Source organism: Artemia franciscana, chromosome 1 (genome assembly GCF_032884065.1).
Source record: "Artemia franciscana chromosome 1, ASM3288406v1, whole genome shotgun sequence".
Classification (NCBI taxonomy): Eukaryota; Metazoa; Arthropoda; class Branchiopoda; order Anostraca; family Artemiidae; genus Artemia; species Artemia franciscana.
In genome coordinates this window covers 24341539-24368624 of record NC_088863.1, presented here as the reverse complement: position 1 = coordinate 24368624, position 27086 = coordinate 24341539, and the positions used below count along the sequence as shown (strand labels likewise).

Sequence of the window (27086 nt, the reverse complement as noted above, 5' to 3'; positions counted from 1 at the left end):
ATGTAAATAATAAAATGAAAATATCTACCACAAGCCATCCCGAAAATAGAGTCATGCCTGATTTTGCAGAAAAAGCCACTGTAATTTTGCAAAGAGGATGACATGCTTGCATATCAGAGTGAGAATAGCGTTGCAACTTCCAATTTTGGACTACAAGTGCCAAGCATATACAGCGCAATCAAAAAGGCCAGCACTGGTGGGGTTAATGATTTTCAGTGAACAGCCAAGTCAGACAGATTTTACCAGCATATATCAGGTGAACATCTTAGATTTTGGAAACAGAACAAATACATGGGTTATTCCTACTAATTCATTCCAAGGAAGTTTGTTGAAAGAAAATTCCCCAGTTATACCACTTTAAAATGAACGCAACAAAATAATAATGAATAAACAATGTAATTTCTAAAAATAAAAGAAGAAATCATAATTAAAAATTAATATATATTTAAGTATTTAGTTTAGTTGGTTGTCTCTTTTTCCAAGTAGACAATGAATTACATTTTAATCAAATACATTGAAAATCGCTAATCATAAAATTAAAATCCAGGAGGGGGGGGGGGAGAGAAAAACTTTCCTCAAAACTTATGTGACACAAATTATTATGTAGTCCATGTCCAGTATATCCCTTTAAACGAGACTTTGATCCATGAAGAAGAAGACTTATAGAATGAAGGCTACAGAAATACTGAAAAAAATTTAGCTTTTACCATAAGAATTTATAGAGGTACTGCATGAGGTCGTTCTCACCCCCACCCCCTCTCCTTAATTGTGCTTTTGAGAAAGATAATAAACAACAATTACGAAATGCTTCTGAGCAAGGGAAGTTGAATATTTCAACATTTTGAAGCATACAGAACAAAACGCATGTCCTATATAGCAAAAGTGGATAAAAAAAGAACCATATGCCCCCCCCCCTTAGAAAAAAAGGCAATAGCAAAATTACTCACTTGCCAAGAATCCTAGCCACCGGGCATATATAACTAGCGTTGGCCTTGACTGTGCAACAAATAAAAGTACTATTGTTGCTGTTATGGAAACAATCCCTAGCATGATCAAAACTAGCGTTATGAGCCATTCTGAAGCCAATATTCGGAAAAACATGTTTTATCTCTGCCACTTAATGTAAAGCAGGTTTGAATGAGGCCAAGAGAGGTGTCTCCTGGAAAAAAGAATAATCTATCTGTAGATGGTTTGAAGCTTTGAATTATTATCGATTCTCAGTTAGATATCAGTTAGTCTGCTTTATATTAGGGGGGGGGGGGTCAAAGTATAGTTTTCCAGTGAGAAGGCTAAACGTACAAAATAAGTCTATTTTAGGCCAACAACTATCCAACAGGCTTTAAAACAAAAATGGAATCATACAGCTGTTAGTGTCTTTTGGACTTGTTAATTTAAGGAAACACAGTCAGGAATTAAAGTTAGGTCAATCTTAATAAAATATAACGTTCATATAACATTTAGTTCATATAATAATACAATTTGGACTATATATTTGCACATTATATATACGGTTGGGGGGTAAAGTATTTGGACAGCACCCCTAACCTAAACTGACCCCACCCCTAATGTTTAAATATATAGCCCAAATTATACAAGTCCAATGCGTTCTATCACCCATCACTTGTCTTCGTTGCTGTGAAACCGGTTTTCTGAGATCTAAACTAAGCGTAATTCTTGAGTGTGTTTTGTTCAATTAACAACTACTGGAAGAAAAACCTCATGTTTTATAAGATTTTGGATATTTTTAATCAAGGAAATAATGTCAATCCCAGAATCAACTTGGTTGGGAAAAAATGCCAAATCTCTACATAATAAAACAAGGAAACTCTCACCATCATTAGCATCATTACTGCAAAAAGTGACCAAATGATTCAAAATTTGGTCGAATAATGCAAATGTCTAATATGCAAATTAAGTTGATACAAGATCAAATTCAGTTTATGAATGGATTTATAATCTGAACTACAGCCTGGAGATAATTTCACATACCCACCTCCTGGGCACTGAACTTTCAAGACCTATAGTCGAACAAAAGCATGCTCTAAAAAAAGGTAAAGAATATGGCACTGGACTTTACAGTCCCTACTGGCAGTGCTTATCCCTGTTTCATGGCTCTTCAGTCACGAAGTACCATGGGGGGAGGGGCAGCCATCCTGTGCTTTCACACACCCTTCCTGTTTACCTTTACCAGACTTCTTCAGGTAGCCATTTAGAGCTGGGTCGACTCAGGCTGAGCTTACAGAGCCCAGCCACTGAGCACCATTCCGAACAAATAACAAGCAAAACTAGGACTTAGAGCCGCTGTCCTCATGGACAAAGGATTTCAAGTCTGGGATGCTAATCACTTGGCAAGGACAGACGTACTTGGATACTTGGATAGTATACCCCAAGTTTTTTTTACGTTTTTCTCACAAATAAGATTAAGCCTTCGCATAATCCTTAAGACCTTGCAAGCAGAGAGCATGTTGAGAAAAACCCTATATTATGTCATAGTATTGGGCTGTAGAGATCATGAGCTTTACCTTAAATTACTTTAAATTGCAACTAGGAGTAATCTAAGGATTTCTCCTTGTAGAGCTCCAGAATGATGTCTTGAGTTGTATTCAAAGTTCTTTAGTGACCAGGTGATCAATAACATCCCAATTGAGTTTACATTCTCTGGAGGACCACTCAACATTCAGCCTTCGTTTGAAAACATCAACGGATTCAGCAGTAACTGTTTCATTAGATAATTTGTTCCAACTGTTGACAATCCGTGATGAAACGAATTGAGTGTGGACTCTAGATATGGTAAACTGCTTGACAAGGTTCAGGTGATGAACTCTAGTTCTTGAGTTGGAACCAATAGATGGGAATAATACAGGGTGAGTATTAGCCCTCATTGACTTATAGGCTAAAATGCAATTTCCTCTATTTATCCTGTAAATAAGTGTGGGGAGATTAAGCTTTGATAGTGTTTCTGGATAGGAAAGCTCCTGCATGCCTGATATCACTTTGGCGGCACATCGCTGCACATCTTAAGAACTTTTATATCTTTTTTTAATATGGGGAAGGAATAGACATTCCAACTTCAAGCTTAGGACGCATAAGTCCCTTATATAGAAGGCTGATGACTTTAGGGGAACGAGTAGAAAAAGTACGATTAATCAGACCCATAGTTGAACTAGCACCAGCAGTAGACCTCTTAGCATGAGCACTGAACTTTAGTTAATTGTCAATAGTGACACCAAAATCTTGCTCATTCTTTACAGAGGAGAGTGGGTTGCCTAAGAAAAAATAAGAGCGACAAGGATTCAGTTTGCCAAACTGAATGATATGGCACTTGGCAACATCGAATTTGAGAAGCTGAGCCTCAGGTCATTGACCAAGATTCATATGTAGCAGTCCAAGATTCTTCTGTAGAAGGGCATGATCTTCACAGGACAAGGCTGGTCTAAGAAGCTTCAGGTCGTCTGCATAGAGAGTTGATTTACTGCTGATAATGGAAGGAGCATCATTGATGAAGATATTAATAGTATAGGAACCAAAATGCTTCCTTGAGGATCTTCGCTCAAAAGATACGGAGAGGAAGAAAGAATACAATTACCATAGTCATCAAATAATTGAACACATTGAGATCGCAAATAAAGAAAATCAAGGATCCAGAGTACAACAAATATGGATGAATAAGGCAGAAATATAACATTCTAATAGCCTTTTTTTGTGGACAGAATATTTAGCTTCCGCAGAGTTCCAACATTTTGGCTAATTTAGTACTTATAAATACATATGATCTTTAAAACTTATGCATTCATCTACCATGACACTAAGATGCTTTACAATAACTGTCCATTTTATGCTTCCATTTTCCAACTCAATTTTTTTTAACCCATATATAGTAATTTGCCCTGCTGCCATATAACATGAACATCGTTTTCTTCTGATGAACAAGCAGATTGTTTACTCACATTCACTCCTCGATTTTCACAATTCCTTGCTTCGTACCATTTTTCAAATCTGCTTCTGTTTTCGCAGCCATTGTAAAACCATCATCAAACTTGAAAGTATTGCTCGCACGATTCCATCATTGTACCTTGGCATTTACAGCTGTTTAAGGCATCCATTTAGATTATTAATGTATACAAGAAATAATAAGGCACCCATCTTTGCATTCTTCCTCCAAGACATGAAGCTATCAATTTCAGACTTTTAAAACGAATTCCTGCATTTTTTAAGTTTAGCTAATGAAATATCATGATCAACACCTGCATAGTCTCTAGAAAAACTGAAGCCACCTTTAAACCTGAATCTAAGCAATCATTAACAAATGTAGTCAAAAATAATGTTCTTTCAAGAACCATAACAACTGCTGATGTCATCCTAATGGGTTGATAATTTCCAGCAAGGTCCTTTCCACCTCTTTTAAATATAGGAATGATACGTGCAGTTCTTCGATCCAGAGGTAGCCTGGAAAGATTTATTGATAACTTGAACAGCAGGGAAAGAAGTTGACACAAAACTATACAACATTCAATATAAGATACTCGGGTGAATGCCGTCTGGAGTAGCAGATTTATTCAGTTTGAGGGATATAAATTCCTTTTAGAACTATGGCATCAGTAATCAGAGTTGGTCCCATATTATGTGATACATCATATAAAGGAGGTGTGGGATGTTGATAATTTCAAGCAAGGTCCTTTCTACCTCTTTTAAATATAAGAATAATACGTGCAGTTTTTCGATCCAGAGGTAGCCTGGAAAGATTTATTGATAACTTGAACAGCAGGGAAAGAAGTTGACACAAAACTATACAACATTCAATGTAAGATGCTCGGGTGAATGCCGTCTGGAGTAGCAGATTTATTCAGTTTGAGGGATATAAGTTCCTTTTAGAACTATTGTATCAGTAATCAGAGTTGGTCCCATATTATGTGATACATCATATAAAGGAGGTGTGGGATAAACAATACTGGAATTGAAGGAAAAACAGATGAGAATTGTTGGTTGAAAATTCCAACTTTCAGCTCAAGATCAGCAACTGATTGACTATTGTGAAGAATATCTGAGACTGTGCGTCTGCTGATACATTTTTGAGTGGCTTAACGCCAGAAAGATATAGGATTATCCTTAAAATCCTCAGCCAATTTTTCCACAAACCTTCTCTTCAACTTCTTTATTTGGTTTATTGTCTGATTACAATAAATTTTGAAGACTTGATAATTTTCTGTGGTTTTATTTTTTCTAAAGCGATTCCATGCTCGGTGTTTTATGATAATTAGCTCACTTATTTTAGTAGTTGAAACAGGTAATTCTGGTGCAAGAACTCAAGCATTCTGGAGAAAAATTATGGTGCAAGACTCAAGCATGCAGAATTTCCATTTTTACATTTGATCAACTCTCGTCAATATCGTCAGTAATAAGCTATTTCCAGTTAACAATGGCAAGACTTTCAAAGACCAGCTTGTAGTTGACATATTTTCGTTGCTTAGAAGAAGGTTGTTTAGAAGGCAAGCATAACTCCGAAATAATAACACATGGTCGCTACAACCAACAGGTGTGGTTATTATAATCTTATTAAGAAGGTCAGGATTACAGAGTGTTGGAAACTTGACCTTCCCTGAACCGAGTTACTTGTGACATTATTTGACAGAAGGTATTATTGGAGAAGGAAGACAAAAAAGGAGAATCTCTAGTGAAAAAAACAGATCAATCAATCCATTTGATTTCAGGAAGGTAAGAGTCCCCCAGAAGGACAAGATCAGGACTGAAAAAATTGGACATCACATGTGATAACATAGCAGCCAAATTAGATTCAGAGTCCAAAATACAGGGAGTACTGGGGCTTCTAAAAACAACATCCACTACAATTGAGATTGTTTGATTGTGAATTTTTATCCAAACAGACTCAATTCTATCCGAAGTCACAAAATCAAATGAACGAGACTAACCTGTAGTTCATCTCTCATATATAAGTGCACTCCTTTGTGGCAAAGTGGGGACTTTAGGTTACAAAAGAGTTGGTGACCATTGATTTTGATTTCATCAAACAGTTCGTGGTAACGAACTGTAGTAAGGAGCGACCCGGCTCAATAGTAAACGAAACTCTAAAAAACGGAATTTCGATACTAAAAGATATATCAAAAGAATCGGATTTTTATGCTGATTTTAAATATATAAGTTTCATCAAATTTAGTCTTTGTCATCAAAAGTTACGAGCCTGAGAAAATTTGCCTTATTTTGGAAAATAGGGGGTAACACCCCCTAAAAGTCATAGGATCTTAACGAAAATTCCACCATCGCATTCAGCGTATCAGAGAACCCTATAGAAAAAATTCCAAGGTCCAATCTACAAAAACGTGGAATTTCGTATTTTTTGCCAGAAGACAAATCACGGGTGCGTGTTTATTTGTTTTTTTTTTTTTTTTTTTTTTTTTTTCCCAGGGGTCATCGTATCGACCAAGTGGTCCTAGAGTTTTGCAAGAGGGTTCATTCTAACGGAAATGAAAAGTTCTAGTGCCCTTTTTAAGTGACCAAAAAAATTGGAGGGCACCTAGGCCCCCTCCCACGCTCATTTTTTTCCTAAAGTCAACAAATCAAAATTTTGAGATAGCCATTTTGTTCCGCATAGTTGAAAACCATAATAACTATGTCTTTGGGGATGACTTACCCCCCACAGTACCTGGGGGAGGGGCTGCAAATTACAAACTTTGACCAATGTTTACATACAGTAATGGTTACTGGGAAGTGTACTGATGTTATCAGGGGGATTTTTGGGTTTGGGTGTGGGGTTCAGGGGAGGGGGCTATATGGGAGGATCTTTCCTTGGAGGAGTATTTCATGGGGGAAGAGAAATTCAATGAAAAGGGCGCAGGACTTTCTAGCATTACTATAAAAAAAACAATGAAAATATAAACATGAAAAAGTTTTTTCAATTGAAAGTAAGGAGAAGCATCAAAACTTAAAACGAACAGAGATTATTACGCATATGAAGGGTTCTAAAAAATGCTTTAGTATAAAGAGCGAGGTATTTAGGAGGAGATAAATACTTCGCTCTTTATGCTAAATTTTTTTTAAATAATTTCAACTATTTATTCTACGGCCTTTCTGATTCAGGGGCCATTCTTAAAGAATTGGGATAAAACGTAACGTAAGTTACGTAAGTTATGTACGTTTGTTACGTAAGTTAATTCTTAAGTTACGTTTTTTTTTACTAATAAAAACGTTCGTTAAAAATTAAAAGATCTAGTTGCCTTTTTGAGTAACCGAAAAATTGGAAGGGAACTAGACCTCCTTCCCCACCCCTTATTTCTCAAAATCGTCTGATCAAAACTAAGAGAAAGCCATTTAGCCAAAAAAAGAATTAATATGCAAATTTCATTTTAGTAATTTATGTACGGAGAGCCAAAATCAGACATGCATTAATTCAAAAACTTTCAGAAATTAAATAAAAAAACAAGTTTTTTTAAATGAAAGTAAGGAGCGACATTAAAACTTAAAACGAACAGAAATTACTCCGTATATGAAAGGGGCTTTTCCTCCTCGACACTCCGCTCCTTGCGCTAAAGTTTGATTCTTTCTCGCAACTCTACTTTTTAAAACAATAAAAAACTTTAGCGCAAGGAGCGGGGTGTCGAGGAGGAAAAGCCCCTTTCATATACGGAGTAATTTCTGTTCGTTTTAAGTTTTAATGTCGCTCCTTACTTTCATTTAAAAAAACTTGTTTTTTTTTATTTAATCAGGTAATAAGACTGACATGGTGTTTTTTGGTGAAACGTCTGGAATTGGTGCAACATCCACTTCTGTTATAATATGAAAGGGAAGTTCAGAAAACGTATTAGGCAGGCTATCAACATTGGAGCTAAGGAACTTCATCCCTTGTGAGGTAGGAATCTGAGAAAAATGCAGGACTAGAGTAAGCAGGAACCAAAGGACTGGTAAAATTGTTAGATACAGGACTATGAAAAAGAAAAGAAATATCAGCATCAGATAAGGAAACAACTATGATCACTACTAGAGAGTTGAAAGACAAAAATTGGTGGTGAAAGTCAATAATCATTTAAAAAAAATTACAGGGGCAAAAGGAGGCACAGACATTAGTGGGACATTGGAGTGGTTGGGGGATCACTACAAAAAACTGATTGATCCTTTTGTTTCAAAGGATTTCTGTATTATCTGTTTTCTAAATTCAGTTGATGGCACAGAGAAAAGGAGAGGAAGGAAGAGACTACAAGAGGGTTGATAGCCATTTGAAAGTCTTTTTACTTAGACTGGAGGAACACCAATGTCAACTCCAAAAGTGTGTGGAAGATAATTGTACAGGAAAACTGCATCATCAGTCTAGGTGGGGACTCCAAAGGCAACAATATTGAAATATCTTCCAAAATGCTGATGCTCTGAACATACTATCTGACGAACATGAGTTTCAGTTAATTGGGCTACAGGAATTTGAGAAAATTGAAAAAACACTGTAGAGCCACTAGGTCCTGAACAGCTGAAACAGAGCACGTTCATTGTAGTAAATTTTCAATGTGTGACACCCTATTGGCATTATCACTAACCTGGGAAGAAATGTCACTTTTAATGTCAGCACTCAGTTGGGAAAGTATTTGTTTCAATTGACTAGTGGTGGCAAACTCCTTCTTGAGATCTTTTCTGAAAGATCTCAGATCTACACTTAGAAATACAGTCAGTCAGCCAGGTACCCAGAACAAAGCATAGACGATTTCTCTGGAAAATATCTAGTAAATCTTTATCTGCTTTTTGGAGTGCCCATGCTTCAGAGCCATATTTAACACTGTCATTACTGTACCTTCCAATATTATAATCTTGGTTTGCATACTTATCTTCCTAGTCTTCCAAACTTTTTTTTAACTGCTCAATACTGCCAAGGTAAGTGAACTTGCCCACTTGATCAATCCTTTCGTTACCCAACGTCACCTTTTCATCTTCACTGGAAAAATATGTTTCAATTTTTTAAGGATCCCAAGCCTTCTGGAGACTTTCATTTTTAATGAGACCAAAGTGATGCTTAAAGGAAAGATTCTCATATAGTGAGATCCCAAGGAATCAAATGCATTGGTCCTAAGTTCTAGTAAGGGAGCCCATCAATATGTATGTATGTATGTATGTAACAACTTATTGCCCATTATAAATTTAAAATACAACATTAATGCAGCATAAAGAAAGAAAAGGGAATTAAACAAATGAATTTTGACCAATACAAACAAAACCAAAACAAAGAAAAACTAACACGAAAAAAAGAAAAATAAAGAAATACAAATAAGGGCAATTATATATAAGATCAGACACACTATCAATGAAGGACAATTTCAGAGGTGCTTTCACCAATAATCTGCCACCAATATATCTTGTTTCTTTTCTGCACCATGAACAAATGACTAGTAACTCCATACCGCAAGGATAGGGAGCTGTTGTTAGTCCAAAGGGGCAGCCATAGCAAATATTTCATATAATTGTACAAACACTTCCATATATCCCAAATATCTGAAGCAGTAAAAAGAGACCAAAATGGTACAAGGACGAGTAGATGCGGAACAGCGAATGCATTATAAACACTAGCTAAGAGACGGCAGTTAAATTCAAACTTTAACGCAACTAGTAAACCATACACATTCCTAGATTTTCTGGCAAAAAAACTTTCGAAAGTTGATGTGTATCGCAAAGATTTGACCCTATCAGTACACCAAGATACATCAGTGTATCTTGTACTTTAATAACCTGTTAAACAAACTGAACATTTGTCAGGCAATCTGAATGGTGATTGAACACCAGGAACTCAGTCTTACTCTCATTAAATCAAAGAATGATAGTGTATACTCCCTATTGAGAACTCAAAAATTTTCTCAACTCCAAAGGCTGTTCTACTAATACCAAGGATGTCATCAGCATAGTTATACCCATGTTGAAAGCTCTAGATACATCTAGCCCAGCAAAATATAATGCCTCCATTAATTTCATGAGCATGTACAAGTATTTTCATGAGCATGTATAAGCATGTGCCAGATATTCAATCAGGAGAGGGGACCCACATCTTAGCTGCTTTGCAAAGAGGTCATCAACACCAAGGGAAGTTTTCTTTTGTAGCTAAGAAGTACACTTAGTAACCACAGATCAAGTAATAATAAAACTGACCTCATCAATTGATTGGCCTGAGAAACCATCAAGCTCCCTTTCATATTGATTTGACAATGATGGATCAGGCTCAGAAAATACGCTTTTAAAGTAACCACAGGTCATGGGTAATTTTGGGAGCATTATAGGCTTTTGAAGTATCTCTTTTGAGCACTTTCCATACCAAATTAGGTTCACTTGTTGCTTTACTTGATACTTCAGCTATTGATTTAGCCTGGTGTTGCCTAAGCACTTTTGCTAAACATCGCTTTGTTTTCAGACGAATTTCATTTACCAAACCTTGCCATGGTATACCACACTCCTTCCAGACACAAAACCAGAATTTACATTTAGCACAAGAATCAACAGGATCAGGGTTAACTGACCAACCATGCTTCTCATTTCCAACTTTTATGGGAATACTAGCACACTCAGCAGCTCATAGAGCATGAACAATCTCTGCATAGTAAATATTCAGCAAGGTTTGCTTCTCTGCAGAGGTTAGTAGGTCTTTTTTTGGGAAAGTAGATGGAATGGCAATTTGATCTTTTACAAAATAGAATCACTAACAGCCCAGAATGTAAAAATTTTTTGTGCAAGACCAGTCAGTGGTTTCATGCCAGTTACTATCATTGTCTGGACTTGGAAAACTTGGTGCAATAAGTTGAACAGGGAATATATTACTGATAAGCGTATAGTCTGAGGTTTCGAGAGCGGAGATAAGTGAGGATCTGGAGTCTGGTTTTACATATGAGAACACATGAAAAAGTTCAGAGAAGAGGTACTGCCAGAGTTATGGATATACGTGAAACCTTGGGCATTCTCAACCGCCAAGAGCTAAGGACACATACTATTAAGAATATTTGCATGACTGCTACTGTTGTCAAAAATGTTACAGTTCATATCACTAGCAAGGATTACTGCTAGGTTTTTCGCTTCAAAATCAGTCACAAGGGAACTGACTAGGTGGCAAGCTTGATCAAATTGTCTTTCTGATGTAGCACTATGGTAATTGGTGGGTAAATACACTAACACTACCATATAATTCTGAAATTTGACTGCTTTAAAATAGTCCCTGTTGTGAAAGTTTTCAGGCTTGAGGACATTTCTAGCAAGAACAGCAGTACCTCCACTCAGCCGACCAGCCCAGAGAGTCTAGCAGCATAACTTATTATGGCAGTAGAAGCGATTGTGTTCAACATACATAGACTGTCAGTAGTTTGATGGTGCTCTTGTAGGCAGAGAACGTCATTTATGTCACATAGAGTTTGGATTACTGGTGATTTCATTGAGACACCTCTATTAACATTCCGTAATGTAACATGTAGATCAGTGCTCATTTTGGAGGATTCATAAGTTTCTGGGCAATGGGACATTTGCAGCTGTAGCAAGGATGGTCAGCCTGGTTGCACAGTACACACTGCATTTCATTTTGACAGAGGGTTTTCAGCTTGTTTGAATGTCCAGTCTGTGCAAAGTGCAAGTAGTGACTAAGAGCTTACAGATCTGGGCAATATGTCTGTAAGCTTGGCAGTTCCAGCAGCAAGGAGGAAATGGAAGAAACTTCTCGCTGCAGATTCGCTAATACTCGATTATCACTGATGAGGAAATGGTTGCAAACAAGTCTTCTTGACAAGAAAACCAAAATCTTGTATGACCTAGTTTTGCTGATATGAGAGACTTTGGTACAGTTAGTTATCAAGTTCTGCAACTGGCTGTCAGTAACACTATCATGAATGAAAAAGACAATTCCATAATACACAGGAAGTTTTAGCTGTAGTCTTAGCCATTGGTTCTTTGATTTGATAGCATTATCTACAGCAGTAGCTTCATCTTTATCACTTACAATGAGGCACCAAGCATCTTTTCTCAATCTAATCTCAGTTATTACCAACTTTGAGTCAACACACAAGTTATTAATAAAAGTTTTATGGTTTTTGGGGTCATTCAGCTTTTTAGTTAGATTTTTTTATATAATGTGAAAAGAGGGTTTGGATGACTGTGTGGGGGCTTGAGACAAAGAAGGCAAGGGGTTGCACTTTGACAGGGCATAATTATTGAATTTGACATATGGTTTGTTAACTTTACAAGTAAGCATAGCACTTCATTCCCCTATGATAACTGGAACTTTGTTAGGCTTATACAGCATAAAACATGGAAGTGGTATTTACTTTTTGTCACACTTTTCAAGAATTTTAAGCATGTCCAAACAGTTATCTCTAGCTTTCTGTTGGTCATTTAGGTGATTTGTGCAGTTGGTCTTTGGGTGATTTGTCCAGTGACACAAATTAATATTGAAGTAACCCATAATGACAAGTTAACAGGAATGTTGATGGATTGCTTCCAAAACCTCATCAAGAATCTGAGGGAAAGAGAGAACAGACCCACTAGGAGACTGGTATATATTGCCAACAATCAGAGGTTTAGTTTGGGTTATAATCATAATAAACATGGATTCAAACATCCCTTCTTCATTTCTTGACAGGTCATGTCTGAGAGATGCAATAGAGTTAGCTGAAGCACAGAAAAACTACTATCTCATTTGGAAACTTCATCTAAATTCAAAATATACTTACTAGCAGGTGAAAAATGGGGATATGATGTAAATTTATTTTACTGGCCTATTAAATTATTTCTTAAACTAAAAACATCAATTGGATTATTTTGAAGCTGAAGTATTTGCCCACCCAAGAAGATAATCTCACCAGAACTAGAGCCATACAGATTAAAATTACCTTGAAACTAGTATCTATCATATACCACTCACCCCTCTGCTTGGAATAGCTCTATTTTTTAAACAAATAAAACTGAAAAAAAAACAATGATAAATCAATTTGAAAACATGTACAAAAAGAATTGAAAATTGAAAAAGGTAAGACAAAAGAAGAAGAAAAAAAGACATAAAAATAAAAAAAACAAATAAAAACAAACCAGTCAAAACAATTATGCATATCAACTCCCAAAAAGTGGGCTAATTATGGCTTTTTTTTATCATGCAACTTCATTTATAAACAAACCAAAATTTAATAACTTGCATACTTAATAGCTTCTCATATAACCTTCAAAATGAATGTTAAATTTATGATGGGATTGTGACTGTAGAGGTAAGTTTGAACCTTACCCCCCTCCTTCTGTGCAAATACATACCCTGAATTGGTATACATTTGGGTGGGGTAAAGTTCATTTCTGATTCAAATGAATTTAATTTGGATTCAGGATGCAATTCTGACTCTGGAGGTAAATTTATTTCCTGAATAGTCTATTAATATAAACATTACCCAGAACATGTTCATAACAAAAACAAAGCATCAACAGATGCAAAAAAACAGGAGAATATGTTAATTATGGCTATATACAGCCTAGCATCATAAGGGGGTGGGGTATTTGCAAGCAAAATGATTATAATGTATATGTCCAGGGAAGGTATTTTGAAGTACCTACCTCTACTCCTTCTCTCTCTAGAGGGCCCTGACCTTTGATGACCTTCAAAAATATGTGTGTTATAGAAGTAAAATCTTGCAAAATAGATCTTCTGCTTGAATAGAACTCAAATAACAGGAATAGCATTTTCAGAACTAAAGGCAGAGAAAAAGCAACTGGTAACTGAAAATTAAGGTAAAACATTGTTCTGTCAAAATTTCAATAGGTACAGACCTGTCATGTAGGCAAATTTCAGAGCTCTCTAGAAGGAGGAGTGGAGGTGGGTACTTTAAAATACCTTCCTGAGATATACTTTAGCCTGTAGACCCATCCATGAAAGTTTCAATTTCCTAACCTAACCCTTTTCTGAGATAGCAAGAAATCACTCAACTAGAATTTACTCTTCAAAATACCTTTCTGGGACATACTTTAGCCTTTAGACCCATCCCTGACAGTTTCATTGGTCAATGGTGATATTACCTGAACAATTGTTTTGGGTCATGAAACTATTGTTAATAGATGCATTTTGACTTTTTGAACATCTTTTCTCTCTTGCAAAACTGCTGCAAACTCACCATTATGGAGTTATTATATATTTGCACATTAAGGGGAGGGGGGTTAAAGCATAGCATATTTTAAATACAGCAATGGTTAGTTTATTTATTTAATATGTGCTATGCTTTACCCCAACCCCCTAATGTGCAAATATATAGCCCAATTTTGTTTTTAAACTATTACGGATTTGCAATTTCAAATATCCAATCAACAAAAATGGAAATGATTGCAATTCTATATGTGTAAATACAAGAATATTTAGACTGGAATAACTCCATAACAGTGAGTTTGCAGTAGTTTGCAAGAGAGAAAAAATGTTCAAAAAGTCAAAATGCATCTATTAACAATAGTTTCATGACCCAAAACAATTGTTCAGGTAATATCAACATTGACCATTTCATTTTCCTAGCCTAACCCCTGTCAAAGGTAGCAAGAAGTCACTAAACTAGAATTTTACTCTTTCCCTTATCTCTATGCATATAACGAGTTAGTCTAAGTCTTTTTAATTACCCTGCAAGCCTGCTAGTCACCAGTTTTTACTAGGCTAAACTGGGTAGCCCAGGCTAGGCCTATATGCCTAATCCAACAGCTAGATTACTTTTTTGAGATTTTATACTTTTTAGAAGTACAGACTTAGCTATAAGTTAAGTCTAGTCTAGCTCATGGTTTAGTCTACCTCCAACTTTGGTCACTATCCAATATGGCATGACGAGGCTGACTATTGCAAGAACATCTGCAGTGAGGAATAACAATCCAGGCATCAACAGTAATCTGTCCATGATAAAATAAAATGAAATAAGAGATTCCTTTATTCTTGTTGATTAAGGTCACAATTCAATTAAAAAATTCTCATGACCACAATTTTTGTGCTTTTCTTGATCTCCGTTGAGTCACGATTTGAAGTTCAAATAATTACGCCGGTAACAACAACAAACTGCTGGATACTCTTTAAGCAATGCTCCCTGTCATAAAAAATATGCACTCATTGTGGTCATAAAGATAAATAAATAATCAGAGATCATATTCTACAGAATTTAGATGTTAGGTTTGGCCTTTTACTCGGGGTCATGTAAAATGGTCGAAATGGATGGATGGTATAAATTGCAGAAACTAGTTAGAATCTGCTTTCGATTCGTTTCCTTATCTGTACAATTGCGGCCAGAGCGAGCGAGGCAAGCTGCTCCGGGCATCGCGGCTAGAGCTGTTTTTATTTATATCTGGTAATAGGTGTTGTAATTAATTTTACGGGTGTCACCAACCCTAGGAAGAACCCTGAGCGCAAGACATTGACTACTAGCATTTTGTATTTTCCTTGGTTTATTTTCGATATTAGTAGGTTTGGAAGTCTTTGAAGAAGACAATAAATATCTTTGTAATTGGTAAAAGCTAAAAATTTACTTTTCTAGAATTTACTAAACTCATCGAAAAATTTACTTACTCATCCATGATGATAAAACTTTCCCCCGTAAAAAAGACCCAATCATATTAGCGAGAAAAGAACAGTATTTGTTTTTACAATAATTAAAAAAAAATGAATGTGCAGAATTACACAAATGACAAAGTACAGAAAAAAAAAAGAATCAAATAAAAATAAATTCAAAACCTAACCATAGACATGCCTGTAGAAATACATTCAGGAAAGAAGAATCAAAATTTAGCCGCTTTTGAAACGACTCAGTTCTTCCTCGGATAACATCTAAGGGGCTGGTAACTCCATATCTGGTCGATACAATGGTGTTGCTAGTACACAGGGGCAGCCGAAGAAGTTATTTTACATATTTGTAAAAATACTTTCTAATATCAGTAATATCACTTCGAGTGAAAAGCTATCAAAAAGGCAAAAGTGCAAGCAAATACGGAACTACGAAAGCCTTATAGACATCCTAGGACACGGCAACTAAACTTAAATTTCATAATAACTAAAAGGCCTTAAGCTTTCCTGCATTTGTTCGTAAAAAAAAACAATCTTTCAACAGAGTTCGTGTTGCACGCAAATTTTTACTTATATCGAACATCAAGCCCTTATTTCACATGTAGCACGAATTGCTATAGATTTTCGAGCTGGAATGAAAAGTTAAATGACTATTTGCTTACTAAAAAGATTATGAAATGCTCAAAAGCTTAGTAAATTGGATCTTTGTCGAAAACTGAGGTTTTCAGTGCATTTTGTTGTCCAAAATAGTGTTTTCTGGAAAAAAAAGGGGAAAATGAATGAAGAAAGAATTCAACAATATTTTATAAAATAGAGACAATGGAGGGTGGTTCTCGTTTGTATACGCTATTTTCAGTCCCGTTTTTCTACAAAGTATTCTATTAGCCCAAAAAGCACAAGTTTATGATAAAGCATTACTAAATATTCTCAAAATGTGTTCTTTTATGAAAACTGTGCTATTGCATTGTTTTTACACTCCAATTATTGCTCTGGTTGAAGAAGGCTAATTTTAATTGAGGTTTACAAAATGAATTATTTTGGATGATGGAGTAAATCATTTGCTTCAGCTTAAGAACAGATAGCGCTGATGGGGTTTTCACATTGCTAACTTGTTAGACAGAACTAAACTATTTAAAATTCTCATCTAAAATATTCCATTAACCACACAAAAGTATAAAATACCTGCGTGCCCCACCACTGCCAGCTAGAGTTATACAACTCTATGCATGAGCCAGACAATAGTCACTCCCCGTCCGTCAAAAGTAAAAAATGGAACTTTTCAAAACAGTATTGAGCAACTGCAAATTTAATTTACAGGCTTTTAAAACCCTGCTCACTTTTCTGTCGAGAAAAGGGCAATGGGGGTGGCGACTAAGAAGTTACGAGTCCACTTCATAGATCCAATTCCACAGATAGAAAATTCTTGCACGATTTTTGTCTAAACTAGATACAACAGGCCAATCTTCTTGTGGTAAGACGTGGGTATTGCGAAGGATACTGACCAACTTTAGTTTTACAATCACACAGAATGAAAACTATTGATCTATGACGTGCTTATAATTCTGTGGAAATTTGACGAGGCTGGGGATTTTCGTTCCTAAAATCCTGTATATTTAAATTCTTCACATGATTCCAGTTTTAACAAAATTAAAATACACTTACTTTGCGGTGGAAAGAATAGGCCATTCGCATAATTTAGGATCCCTAGCTTTGCGGATTCCATTTTCATTAACATAAATATTCTCTAGCAAATAATTTAGTACTAACTAGTTTTTTAGTTTTGTCTAGCATCCACACTTATTACCACAACCTGGTCTCCCTTTGGTCAGGGTTGCCTCCCGGTGAACAAAATATCTCTAGATTTTTAAGAAAAAATCACTAAATCAGTACCTAAATCACTAGATTATTGACGAAAAATCACTGGAATTATAATAATAATAACAATAATTTATTCCAGAAAAAGCCCGTGGGCCATAGGAAAATTACATGACAACAAACAAACAACAAATTAACTACATTAAATTAATACTATATAAAGAAAACGCTCCCGATGTGCCGCTGCAATCCTTACAAATCTTGCTATCCTTTTAATACTCAGGAAATTTGTTTCTTTCATTCTATCTACCATCCATATCTCATTCAATTTTTCTTTACCATACATCTCTCGCCTCCAATCATTCAATTCGACACATTCACACAAAAAATGTATTAAACTTTCATCATGAGATCCACACATAGGACAAGCAATAGATTCTACCTTCTCCCCTTTTCTCCCTTGATACTTTTTTTTCTCCCCAATCAAAAATCCATTTCCCCTCCAATCCAAATAAGCCTTCAAATCCTCTCTACTTAACCCAACCTTCCAAAATACCTCCTCCCCCCAACTACCCTTGATCTGTCTATACAATTTTAACGACCCAGACTTGCCCACCATATCTGTATTTCTTGGTTCTTCAACCTCTCTTGTACCTCCCTTATTACTATTTCCTCCATACCCATAATCCCCTTTCCTTCATTCCACCATTCCCCTAATGCACACTTTCCTAAGATATCCTTAATCTCCGCCGGCCACCCTGTTTTACTATTCTGTCTCAACGCCTCTAAGTATGCTGCCTTTGCTACCGTAAATCTCTGCATACCCAGTATCCTAACCCAATATCTCACCATGGTCACTAGCCTCATAGATCGCAGCGATACTAGCCCTAAATCTCCCTGGATTACCAAATTACTAAGCGAATCCCATAGTCCTAACATCCTCTTATAATGTCTCATCATAACCACCTCAAGTTTTGGACCTTTCCGATAGCCCCAGATCTCTGCTCCATTATGCATCGCCGGTACTATCTTACTTGTCCAAATCCTCTTATGTACTCTAATATCTCTCACCCGTCTAAGACTACTCCTCGCTATTTCACCGCTAATATACCTCCCCCTTGCATTCGCTAGATCCAGATGCCCACTGAATTCCCCATTACTAGTAAACTTTACCCCAAGATAAACAAATTCATTATTCACTGGTATAGTTTCACCTTTAAAGATAAAATTCACATCTTCACTTTCCATGGCTTTACGATCAAATACCATCACCACTGACTTCGATGTGTTCAGGATTAACTTCTTCTCTTCCAAATAAACCTCCGTAATCTCTAATAATTGTTGCAGTTTCTCCTTTGTTTCAGCCAGTAATACGATGTCGTCAGCAAATAGTAGTAAGCACAGTTTAAGCAAATCTATCGATAACATTGGTGCATTATTCTTAACGAAAAATTCATTAGCATCATTTAAATCAAGGCTAAAAAATTTCGGTGAATACTCTTTATCATTGTAATTAATAATTGTTTTATTTCTTTACCATGTTCTGTACAGGCGCACCTACAGGAAGGGGGTAAAATTACCAACCCACATATGGAACAATACCTTAGATTGATTTTTTTTTTCTCAAGCGAAAATTACCCTTGAACTTTTGAGAAATGCCTTTTTGCATCCTTATGCAGAGAATAGAACACAATCCTTGCTTCCTCCCTATATTTTCCCGCATTGATACCCTTGGCTTATACCCCGACCATTGAAAATTGGTTCTCGGTGACATAATTGAAATATTTCCTATTTCTCTTTAATTTTTTTTCTTGTCGATCCAAAAACCTAGTTTTGTCAAAAAAATATAGAAACTATTTTCTTTTTACTCAAGTTGAGCTAGCACAATTACTGGGGCACCAGCGACAATTTTGAAAACGGCCTTTTTTATATTTTTATGGAAAAAATGTGTCCCGCTCTCCTTCACAAATCCCGATAAGCATCAGTCTTATTGCTTCTTTAAAAATAAAGAGGTACTTGCTAATTATACGGAACACACTCAAGAAGTGAATTTATGTTAATCCTAATGAAATTTGCCAAAATATGATAAAAAATATAATACTGAAGTTTAAATAATAATACAATTTAGGCTATACATTTGCACATTATGGGGTTGTGGGAGTAAAGTAACCTAACCTTACCCCCATCTCCCTAATATGCAAATATTTAGCCCAAGTTATAAAAGTCTAATGCATTCTGTCACCCATTATTTGTCTTTGTGGCTACGAAACTGGCTTTTATAGATCGTACTTATTATCCTTAACAAATTAACCTTAGTATACTTTCATCCCCATACCTATCCTCAGGGGCTGTGTGGGTCATGTTAAGTTTAAAGGGTATAGTATTGGAACCTTTCAATTATACTAAAGAAAATGTCCATCTCAAACTTTTGATTGAACAATTTTTTTTTGGGAAAAAAGGGACATGAGAGGGAGGCTAGGAGCCGTCCGATTTTTTGGTCAAATAAAAGGAACACCAGAAATTTTGATTTCCGTTCAAATGAGGTCTCTCGATACGAGAGGTTGGTTCGATACGATTGTCACAGAAGAAAAAAATTTAACATACATTCGTGGTTTTTCTTCTGGCAAATAGTACAAAATTCAACACTTTTGCCAATAGGGGCCTGCAACCTCAACCGAGGGGTTTTCTAATATGCCGAATCTAATAATTTGAATTTAGTTAAAATTATTTCACTTTTAGCGGGTATTTCTTCATTCCTTCAAAAAGCAGACAAATTTTTAGTTTCCGAGCCTTTTATGGGTGAAACTAAGCTTATATATTTGGAATCAACATAATCAGCCGGTGCTATATCGAAAGATATCGAAATTCCGTTTTTAGAGATTCGGTTAACATTAAGCCTTGTAGCTTCATTCTTGTAGTTCGTTACCACAAACTGTTTGATATGTTAGCACACGAATCCAGCAAACTTAAAGAATAGGACTTTATCTGCGTTCATTAGGTTTTCCAATTACAAATAAGAGAATTTTGAGAATTATTGGATATTAGATATAGAAATTAAAACCTTTAGACAATTCCCAGAGTAAATACCCCTCCCCCTCTTACTACCAACCTACTTCAATCATCAAGCTACACTTGATTCAATCCAGCTAGCTATATTACAAATCCCATTATAAAAAGCACAAAGTCCTATTTTCTTTTTCAACATTTTTTTTTTTATTTAGAAAATTATGTTTAATGCATACATACCTTCTTATTTTTCGATGACCATTTCTGTTCTGTTAGCAGATGTAGATGTCGTATTCATATCCACCATTCCCTCCAATTTCAAAGGATTTAAAAGGTTTCTTATATGAAGATTAACCATGTCAGTGTAAAGCACAAGCCAAAGCACATGCTTGTCGTGGAATGAATAAAGAAGAAACTCTTTGTATTTTTGAAATTTCTCTATTATTGAATTTATGTAAATCTTTTATGTTATATCTCACAACGCATACTTTTTTTTTAGAACGTATACCGCATAGCTTTTTGTCAGATTTTTACAATGGTCTTCTAATATGTTGTGACTTTTTGCAGAAATCAAGCCGTTCATTGTGATTACCGGTCAAAACTTGTATTTTGAAGATCAAGATTGTCAAAGTAAGCAGTACCAATTTTACATCCATAATCTTGGGGAGGGGGAAAGGTATACCGTAGAAGTGTAAAATAATAAAATAAAAGGAACTTAAAGTCAAATGTCAGCAAACTGAGGGGGGGAGGACTTTTTTAAGTCTCGACATAATTATGATATACGACAAAGTTACGAGTATTGGGGTAAGTATTAAAGTAGTAGGCTACTTACGAGGCATGTGTACACACGTTTCAATAAACATGTCTTGGATGTTTTGAAAAAAGGATTGTTTTGAATTTTTTAAAATTCTGATCCTTCAATCGATCAATTTCCATGGGCATAATCCTCTGAAATACTGCTATTCCAAATAAGAATATGGGGATTAATTTGCTTTCACAAAACCTAAATTTCTTTCGATATTTAGGCTGAGGAAAAAAAAGAAATAAGAATTCAAACTAAGACTAAGAGGTGACACGTCTATTGATTCTACAAACAAGGAGTAGAAATACATCTCTTAAAACGATTAACATACTTCAATGTTGTTATCCAGATATACAACAGAACCATTAAAGAAAGCACTTAAGACATTCATAGCTTTCAGATAATCCGTTCAAGCTGATTATAGATAACACCGGATTCATAAAATTGTGTAAAAAATGACATGAAAAAACTTCAATTTATATATGACTACAATCGAAACCATGGCATGTTCAATCGTTCATATTATTGTCAGGCCTATATCTTTTGGTATCTGTCTGATAACATCCATTTTCATTACCATCTTGCTCCCGTTTTGTAGTATACGTGTGCTCTGATGCCATTGGACTTGAGAAGTCATCACTAAAAGAGTGGAGAAGGAATGTTCATTAACAGATTGAAAATTAAGGCATGTCAAGACACATAAAACATTCAGAATGTTCAGGTTTGCAGACAAACGATTCGTAAGCATTCTTCCACACGAATCTATTAGTTCAATTTTGGAAAATAAGGTACTCAAATTATTGAGTATAATTATACACAATCTTGCATATTAGACAGGGTCAAGCATTAAGAACCTGAAAAGAAAAACTTTGTGAAAGAGAGAGAGAGAGAGAGAGAGAGAGAGAGAGAGAGAGAGAGAGAGAGAGAGAGAGAGAGAGAGAGAGAGAGAGAGAGAGAGAGAGAGAGAGAGAGAGAGAGAGAGAGAGAGAGAGAGAGAGAGAGAGAGAGAGAGAGAGAGAAAGAAAGAAGAAGAAAGAGAGAGACTCAGCTCAAGGAGTGTCATGGCCCTTTTCCCGATGAACATACCTATTTAAGAAAATAAAAAAGTACGAGAAGAAGATAACCTACCTGATATGCTGCACAACAAAAGAAGGTTGAGCTATCAATGAATCTTCCGATGAGAAAAAGAATTTTTCACCTAAAAAAGAAAAGTATCCCCATAAAAATGAGTTTTAACAAAAATCACATAGTATGATTTCTTACATGTATTGCCTCCGCTCCTAGAATTCATTGAAGCGTTTCAGGTTCAGGTTCATTTTAATAATAAAATAAGTTACAAAATGTCCCGAGCCCGGCTGAGAAAATAAATTCGTAATGCATGGTATGGTTTAATACGTTCTATTTATATGTGCTTTTATATTCTATTAAAAAATACATTAATATATTCTTTCAAGCGCAAGTTTTACTCAGCTTCGTGGTGACCTCCCTCAGGCCCTTAATATTCCACTGTTTGGCCATGTTTCACTACCTGACCTCTGATCAAACTAATTATCATTTTGCTAGACACATCCTATCCAAATTCCTGTTAATACCCCCACAAAGTCAGAATACCAGATTCAGCTTCTTTTGCTTATACAAAGAATTTTTTTGTCTTCTTAAATGTTTTTTCTTCTTTTTTAGGATTGATTGGAGTCTATCCAATGTATTTCAACCCATTTTTTTCTTTTCTCTGCCATTCATTTTTTTTCTTGCAGTGATGTTAGAATATTAACAATCCTCTTTTCCCCCTCTCTCTGAATTAATGCATAAACGTGTCGTATGTTTTCCCCTTCCTTTACAGGCGAGGAAGCATCTGCGGAGAGTAGTGTTATATACTCTTGTACGTTTATGTTATTACGAATAGTTCTTATGTTATAATTTGTGCATATACTTTATTTTTTTTTGCAAAACTCATTTTTCTTAAAAGACACATTTATTTTTTCAGATGTTCTAGTCCAAAACCAAAAAGACAAAGATACAAAATTTATTAGTCCCGTGATTTCTCAATTTGTTTCCTGCACTTAGCCCTATCAAGACTTCTTTTCCATGGTTGTTACGATGGTTACAAACCAGAAAAAAGCAACATTCACGCCCCCCCCCAGATAAAACTCGAGATGGGCACAAAGTAGAAAGATAATATTTTCAACCTGGTCCATGGGTTTCTTCAATCCACCAACGAAGTGGATAGTATTTTTATTCAGTTTACGGTAATCTTTTTTCAAATGAATTAAAATTATCTGATGTATCTCGATGATACTTCAGAACTATCTTGATATACGCATAAGTTTCCCTGGCACAGGTACGCGCATATGCGGGGTTTTGCTCGAAAGGGGGCAAATATTTACACTGGGGACAATGAATGAACATCTCTGCTGTGCATTAACTATGATTTTTGAATACGGGTAAATTTGATTTGGATAATTTGAATAGCAGGAGTTTGGGATGTCGGAATACGGTGGGGTAAAATGACAAGACTCCCACGTTCCACCGAGCCTCCATCCATAAGGGTGTCTACCTCCGCATACCGTGGCCCTATCCACTAAAGATAAGTAACTTTTCGTTTTATTAGATCCTTATTTTCATCATGGCACAGTTTCAAAAGGGGTATTTGGCGTTAGCAGAGTTCAAGGGATATCCCTTTGGCCAATTCGGATTGTTAACTTTACTAACCAAGAGAGTCTATGCCGAAATTCATTGTATTTTGCTATGGATCTCATGACTTTCAAAATATATTAAAAGCAAATCTTCTTTCGTATAATGACAATAATTCGGAAGCTTCAAAAAAAAAAAAAAAAAAAACAAAAAAAAAAAAAAAAAAAAAAAAAAAAAAAAAAAAACCAGCTAAGGGCGTTAATCATGCTTTCTGCGAGTTCAAATCTTCTCCTGATACTTACCGTCAGTTTAAAAAAAAGAAAGATGCAAAAGGCCTTGGAGCTGGTCCAACGGTTATAGCTTCAATACAAACGTCTGCAATCCGAAATCAGCTTAATTTTACCACAAGATGAAGTAATCAAGTTTAAAGCTGACCTAGTTAAAGATATAGAGAGAACAGTTCAAGAAAAAGTGGATACCACCGGAAGTGCAGGAGGCTCAGCGCAACTAGCCGCTATGAAGTCTGAGTTGATTGTTTCGGAAATATATGATTCGATCACGCTAGAATACAACGGAAAATTTGAGAAAATGAAAAAAATTGTTTTCCTCTGAAAAGCCAGATTGAGACATTAAGAGCTTCGGATATCTACTATGGAGGAAAGTCTGGATAATTATGAGCAGGAGCGATTACTTGATTCATTTTTTTTTAGTGAAACAGGCCCTCAGAACTGACCTGGGCGCTGCCGTGCTGGATATAACAAAGACAATGGGCGTTAATGTTCTTAGAAAACACATGTCCGTGAACCGTTTTAGACCGAACGCAACGTCAAATAACCAGACACCATCGCCCGTTGCGCCAGTTCTCCTTAAATTTGCGACTAAAGATATGGCACATACTATTTTCAAAGCAAAATCAGAACTAGCTAATTCAGGTATATTCGTTACTGAATAACATACGAAAGCAAAAAATCGATTCTTGAAGGCGCCAAGAAACCGATATGATGTAAAGAACGTGTGGACTGATCGTGGCAGTGTTTACATGCGTGAGCAAGCAGATAACAACCCAAAACGCATACGTTCGCTTGTTGAAACCGTTTAGTTTTTAGTCTATTTGGGATTTTGTGTTTTTTTCAACATTTCAGTTCTAATTTCATATTTTACTTCTTTATTTTTCTTGGTGGGAAGAAGAAACAAGTTTATTTCTTTTTACATATGTTGAATGACATTTCTTCATTGAAGAGATTTATTTGTAATCTGCTTCGTATTGAAGATCATTTAGAGGTCCAAACTGGATGTGATGATGTACCTATTATTAATTCACAGGTTCTTCGAGAGAGTTGTTACATATTGCCATCGCAAGTTAGCTCAGACATGTCACAGTGTCTCTGCTCATAGACTTGCCACCTCACTACACAATATTTACATGTTCTTCAGTTAGTTGAGAAATCTTCTTCAAGTTTTGATATTATGGGTATTTGTGGAGGTAAGAAACCGATCAACTATGAACCGAGGAGGCCTGGAATTTTTAAATAAGAAGAATATGAAGTACATGGTAAGGGAGGATTTGGGTGTGTGGATAGAATGTAAGATGGAAAGTTTTTGCTTGGAAGAAAAAAGATCTAATTATTATTGTGCATAAGCCGCCCAATGCTCGCTTGGAGGAGTTTATTGTAGGTTTTGATGAGTTGTTTGGGTTTGTTTCCGCTACTAGATAAATTTTTTTTATATGGGGGATTTTAACTTTAATCTTTTAGATCTTTCAGGTGATAGTTTGGATTCTTTTAATTATATGGTTTCGAATGATTTATACTCTTTAAATTGTTCACCTATTCGAATTTATAGTCAATCTGCGACGCTAACTGATAATATTTTTGTGGGACGTAGTTATTTCAGCCAAAGCTATTCTGACATGATACTCCATCCAGGCTCTGATCATCTCTCAGTGGTTGCTCGCGTTGCTGCTTTCGTGAAAAATTTGTTGACTCTCGTCATGACAATCTGGAGTTTCATTTTGAGAAATGCACAACTGAAAGTGATGGAAATAGTGAAAAGCATAAAAGCGAGCTCGACTGGGATTGATGGCGTGAAACTGAGAACTTTTATGGCTATAATGATGGATATGCTACCATGTATACTACGTATCACCAACTTGTCACTGGAGACAGGGACCTTTCCATAAGGGTTGAAGCTAGCTAAAGATATTCCCCTTTATTAAGGGGGGTGTCAGGTCGGATTCCAAAACCGGAGACCAATCTCGATACTACCGTTATTCTAAAAAAAATACTGGATAAAGTGACTCATCGACGCTTATAAGACCATCTCAAGAAATTTTGTCTACTAAGTGTAACCCAATTCGGGTTTCGGAAAGGCTATTGAACTAGTCATGCTGCCATTCATCTTGTTGATTTTGTAAATAATTTTTTTGAAAAAGGTAAGATCCCCAAACCTTTTTTTATTTTAAGAAAGCATTTGATACGATCGTTTTTAAAATTTTACTGCGAAGCTTAGAATATTTAGGAATTAAAGGAGTGAGTTAAAAGTGGTTTGAAAGCTATAAGTGGACAGTATATTAAAGTAATGATTAATGATGTTTCTTCTTCGCTGTATCGGGTGTCTTGTGGTGTGCCGTAGGGGTTAGCCCTTGGTCCACTTCTTTGCCTAGTTTATGAAGATAGCATGAGGTTTTATCTTCCGGATTGTTGCCTAATGTAATTCGCTGATGACACTGCGGTTATATTTTTTTTTCGTTGTTAAGTGTCGTGAAAATTAAGTGTGTTGAGAAGTTTCTATGTTTTTACTAGCTTGAGTTTGTTATCAAAATGAGTTTATTTTCCAAGACTAATTTTATATTGTATTCTAGAGTAGGCAAGCCTCATGATGTTGATGGTAAAATTATATTCGAAAATAAGCCTATTGTTCAAGTTCAGGAAATCCGTTATTTGGTTTTAATATTGATTGCAATCTATCATGGAAACGTCATATTGATGTTCTTACAACAAAGGTTGCCCGTGCTCAGTGTAATTCGATGCTTACGGTCAAGCAATTTTTATGCAAATTTCAAATGGGTTTAGAGAACTTCAGAGTAAAGCGATACGTCTTATTGGAGGCTGTGTAGAAAGTGTCACCAACACTTCAACTTGCTTCAACGATTGTAGAAAAAAGCCAAGACAGATTGTTGAATTAAGTGGGCAGCCCAGTCAAGGGTTAATTTTATCCGTTTGATTGCCGTTGTTACTGTCTGCCATTTATGCTACACCTTTCCGTGCATGTGTGTCCCTTCACACAAATGCCAAACTAGAGTTGTACCTGTTGGAG

General features: G+C 35.8%; 2 protein-coding genes across 2 annotated transcripts in view; both read right to left on the bottom strand.

The window, feature by feature from the left end:
- Nucleotides 1–613: 613 nt before the first annotated feature.
- Nucleotides 614–15023, bottom strand: LOC136039268 (uncharacterized protein C16orf52 homolog B-like). Its single transcript, XM_065722886.1, is given in 3 exon segments — nucleotides 614–1088; nucleotides 1091–1159; nucleotides 14762–15023. Coding segments are annotated over 3 exon segments (321 nt in total). The 5' UTR covers nucleotides 14865–15023; the 3' UTR covers nucleotides 614–939.
- A 6378-nt stretch (nucleotides 15024–21401) lies between these two features.
- LOC136027243 (forkhead box protein K1-like) overlaps nucleotides 21402–27086 on the bottom strand; it is a 69924-nt gene continuing 64239 nt past the window's right edge. Inside the window, exons 8-9 of the mRNA XM_065704317.1 lie at nucleotides 22269–22338; nucleotides 21402–21779 (exon numbers count right to left, since the gene is read on the bottom strand). Coding sequence (XP_065560389.1) covers nucleotides 21650–21779; nucleotides 22269–22338 — 200 coding nt within the window. The 3' untranslated portion in view covers nucleotides 21402–21649. The remainder of the gene's footprint in view (nucleotides 21780–22268; nucleotides 22339–27086) is intronic.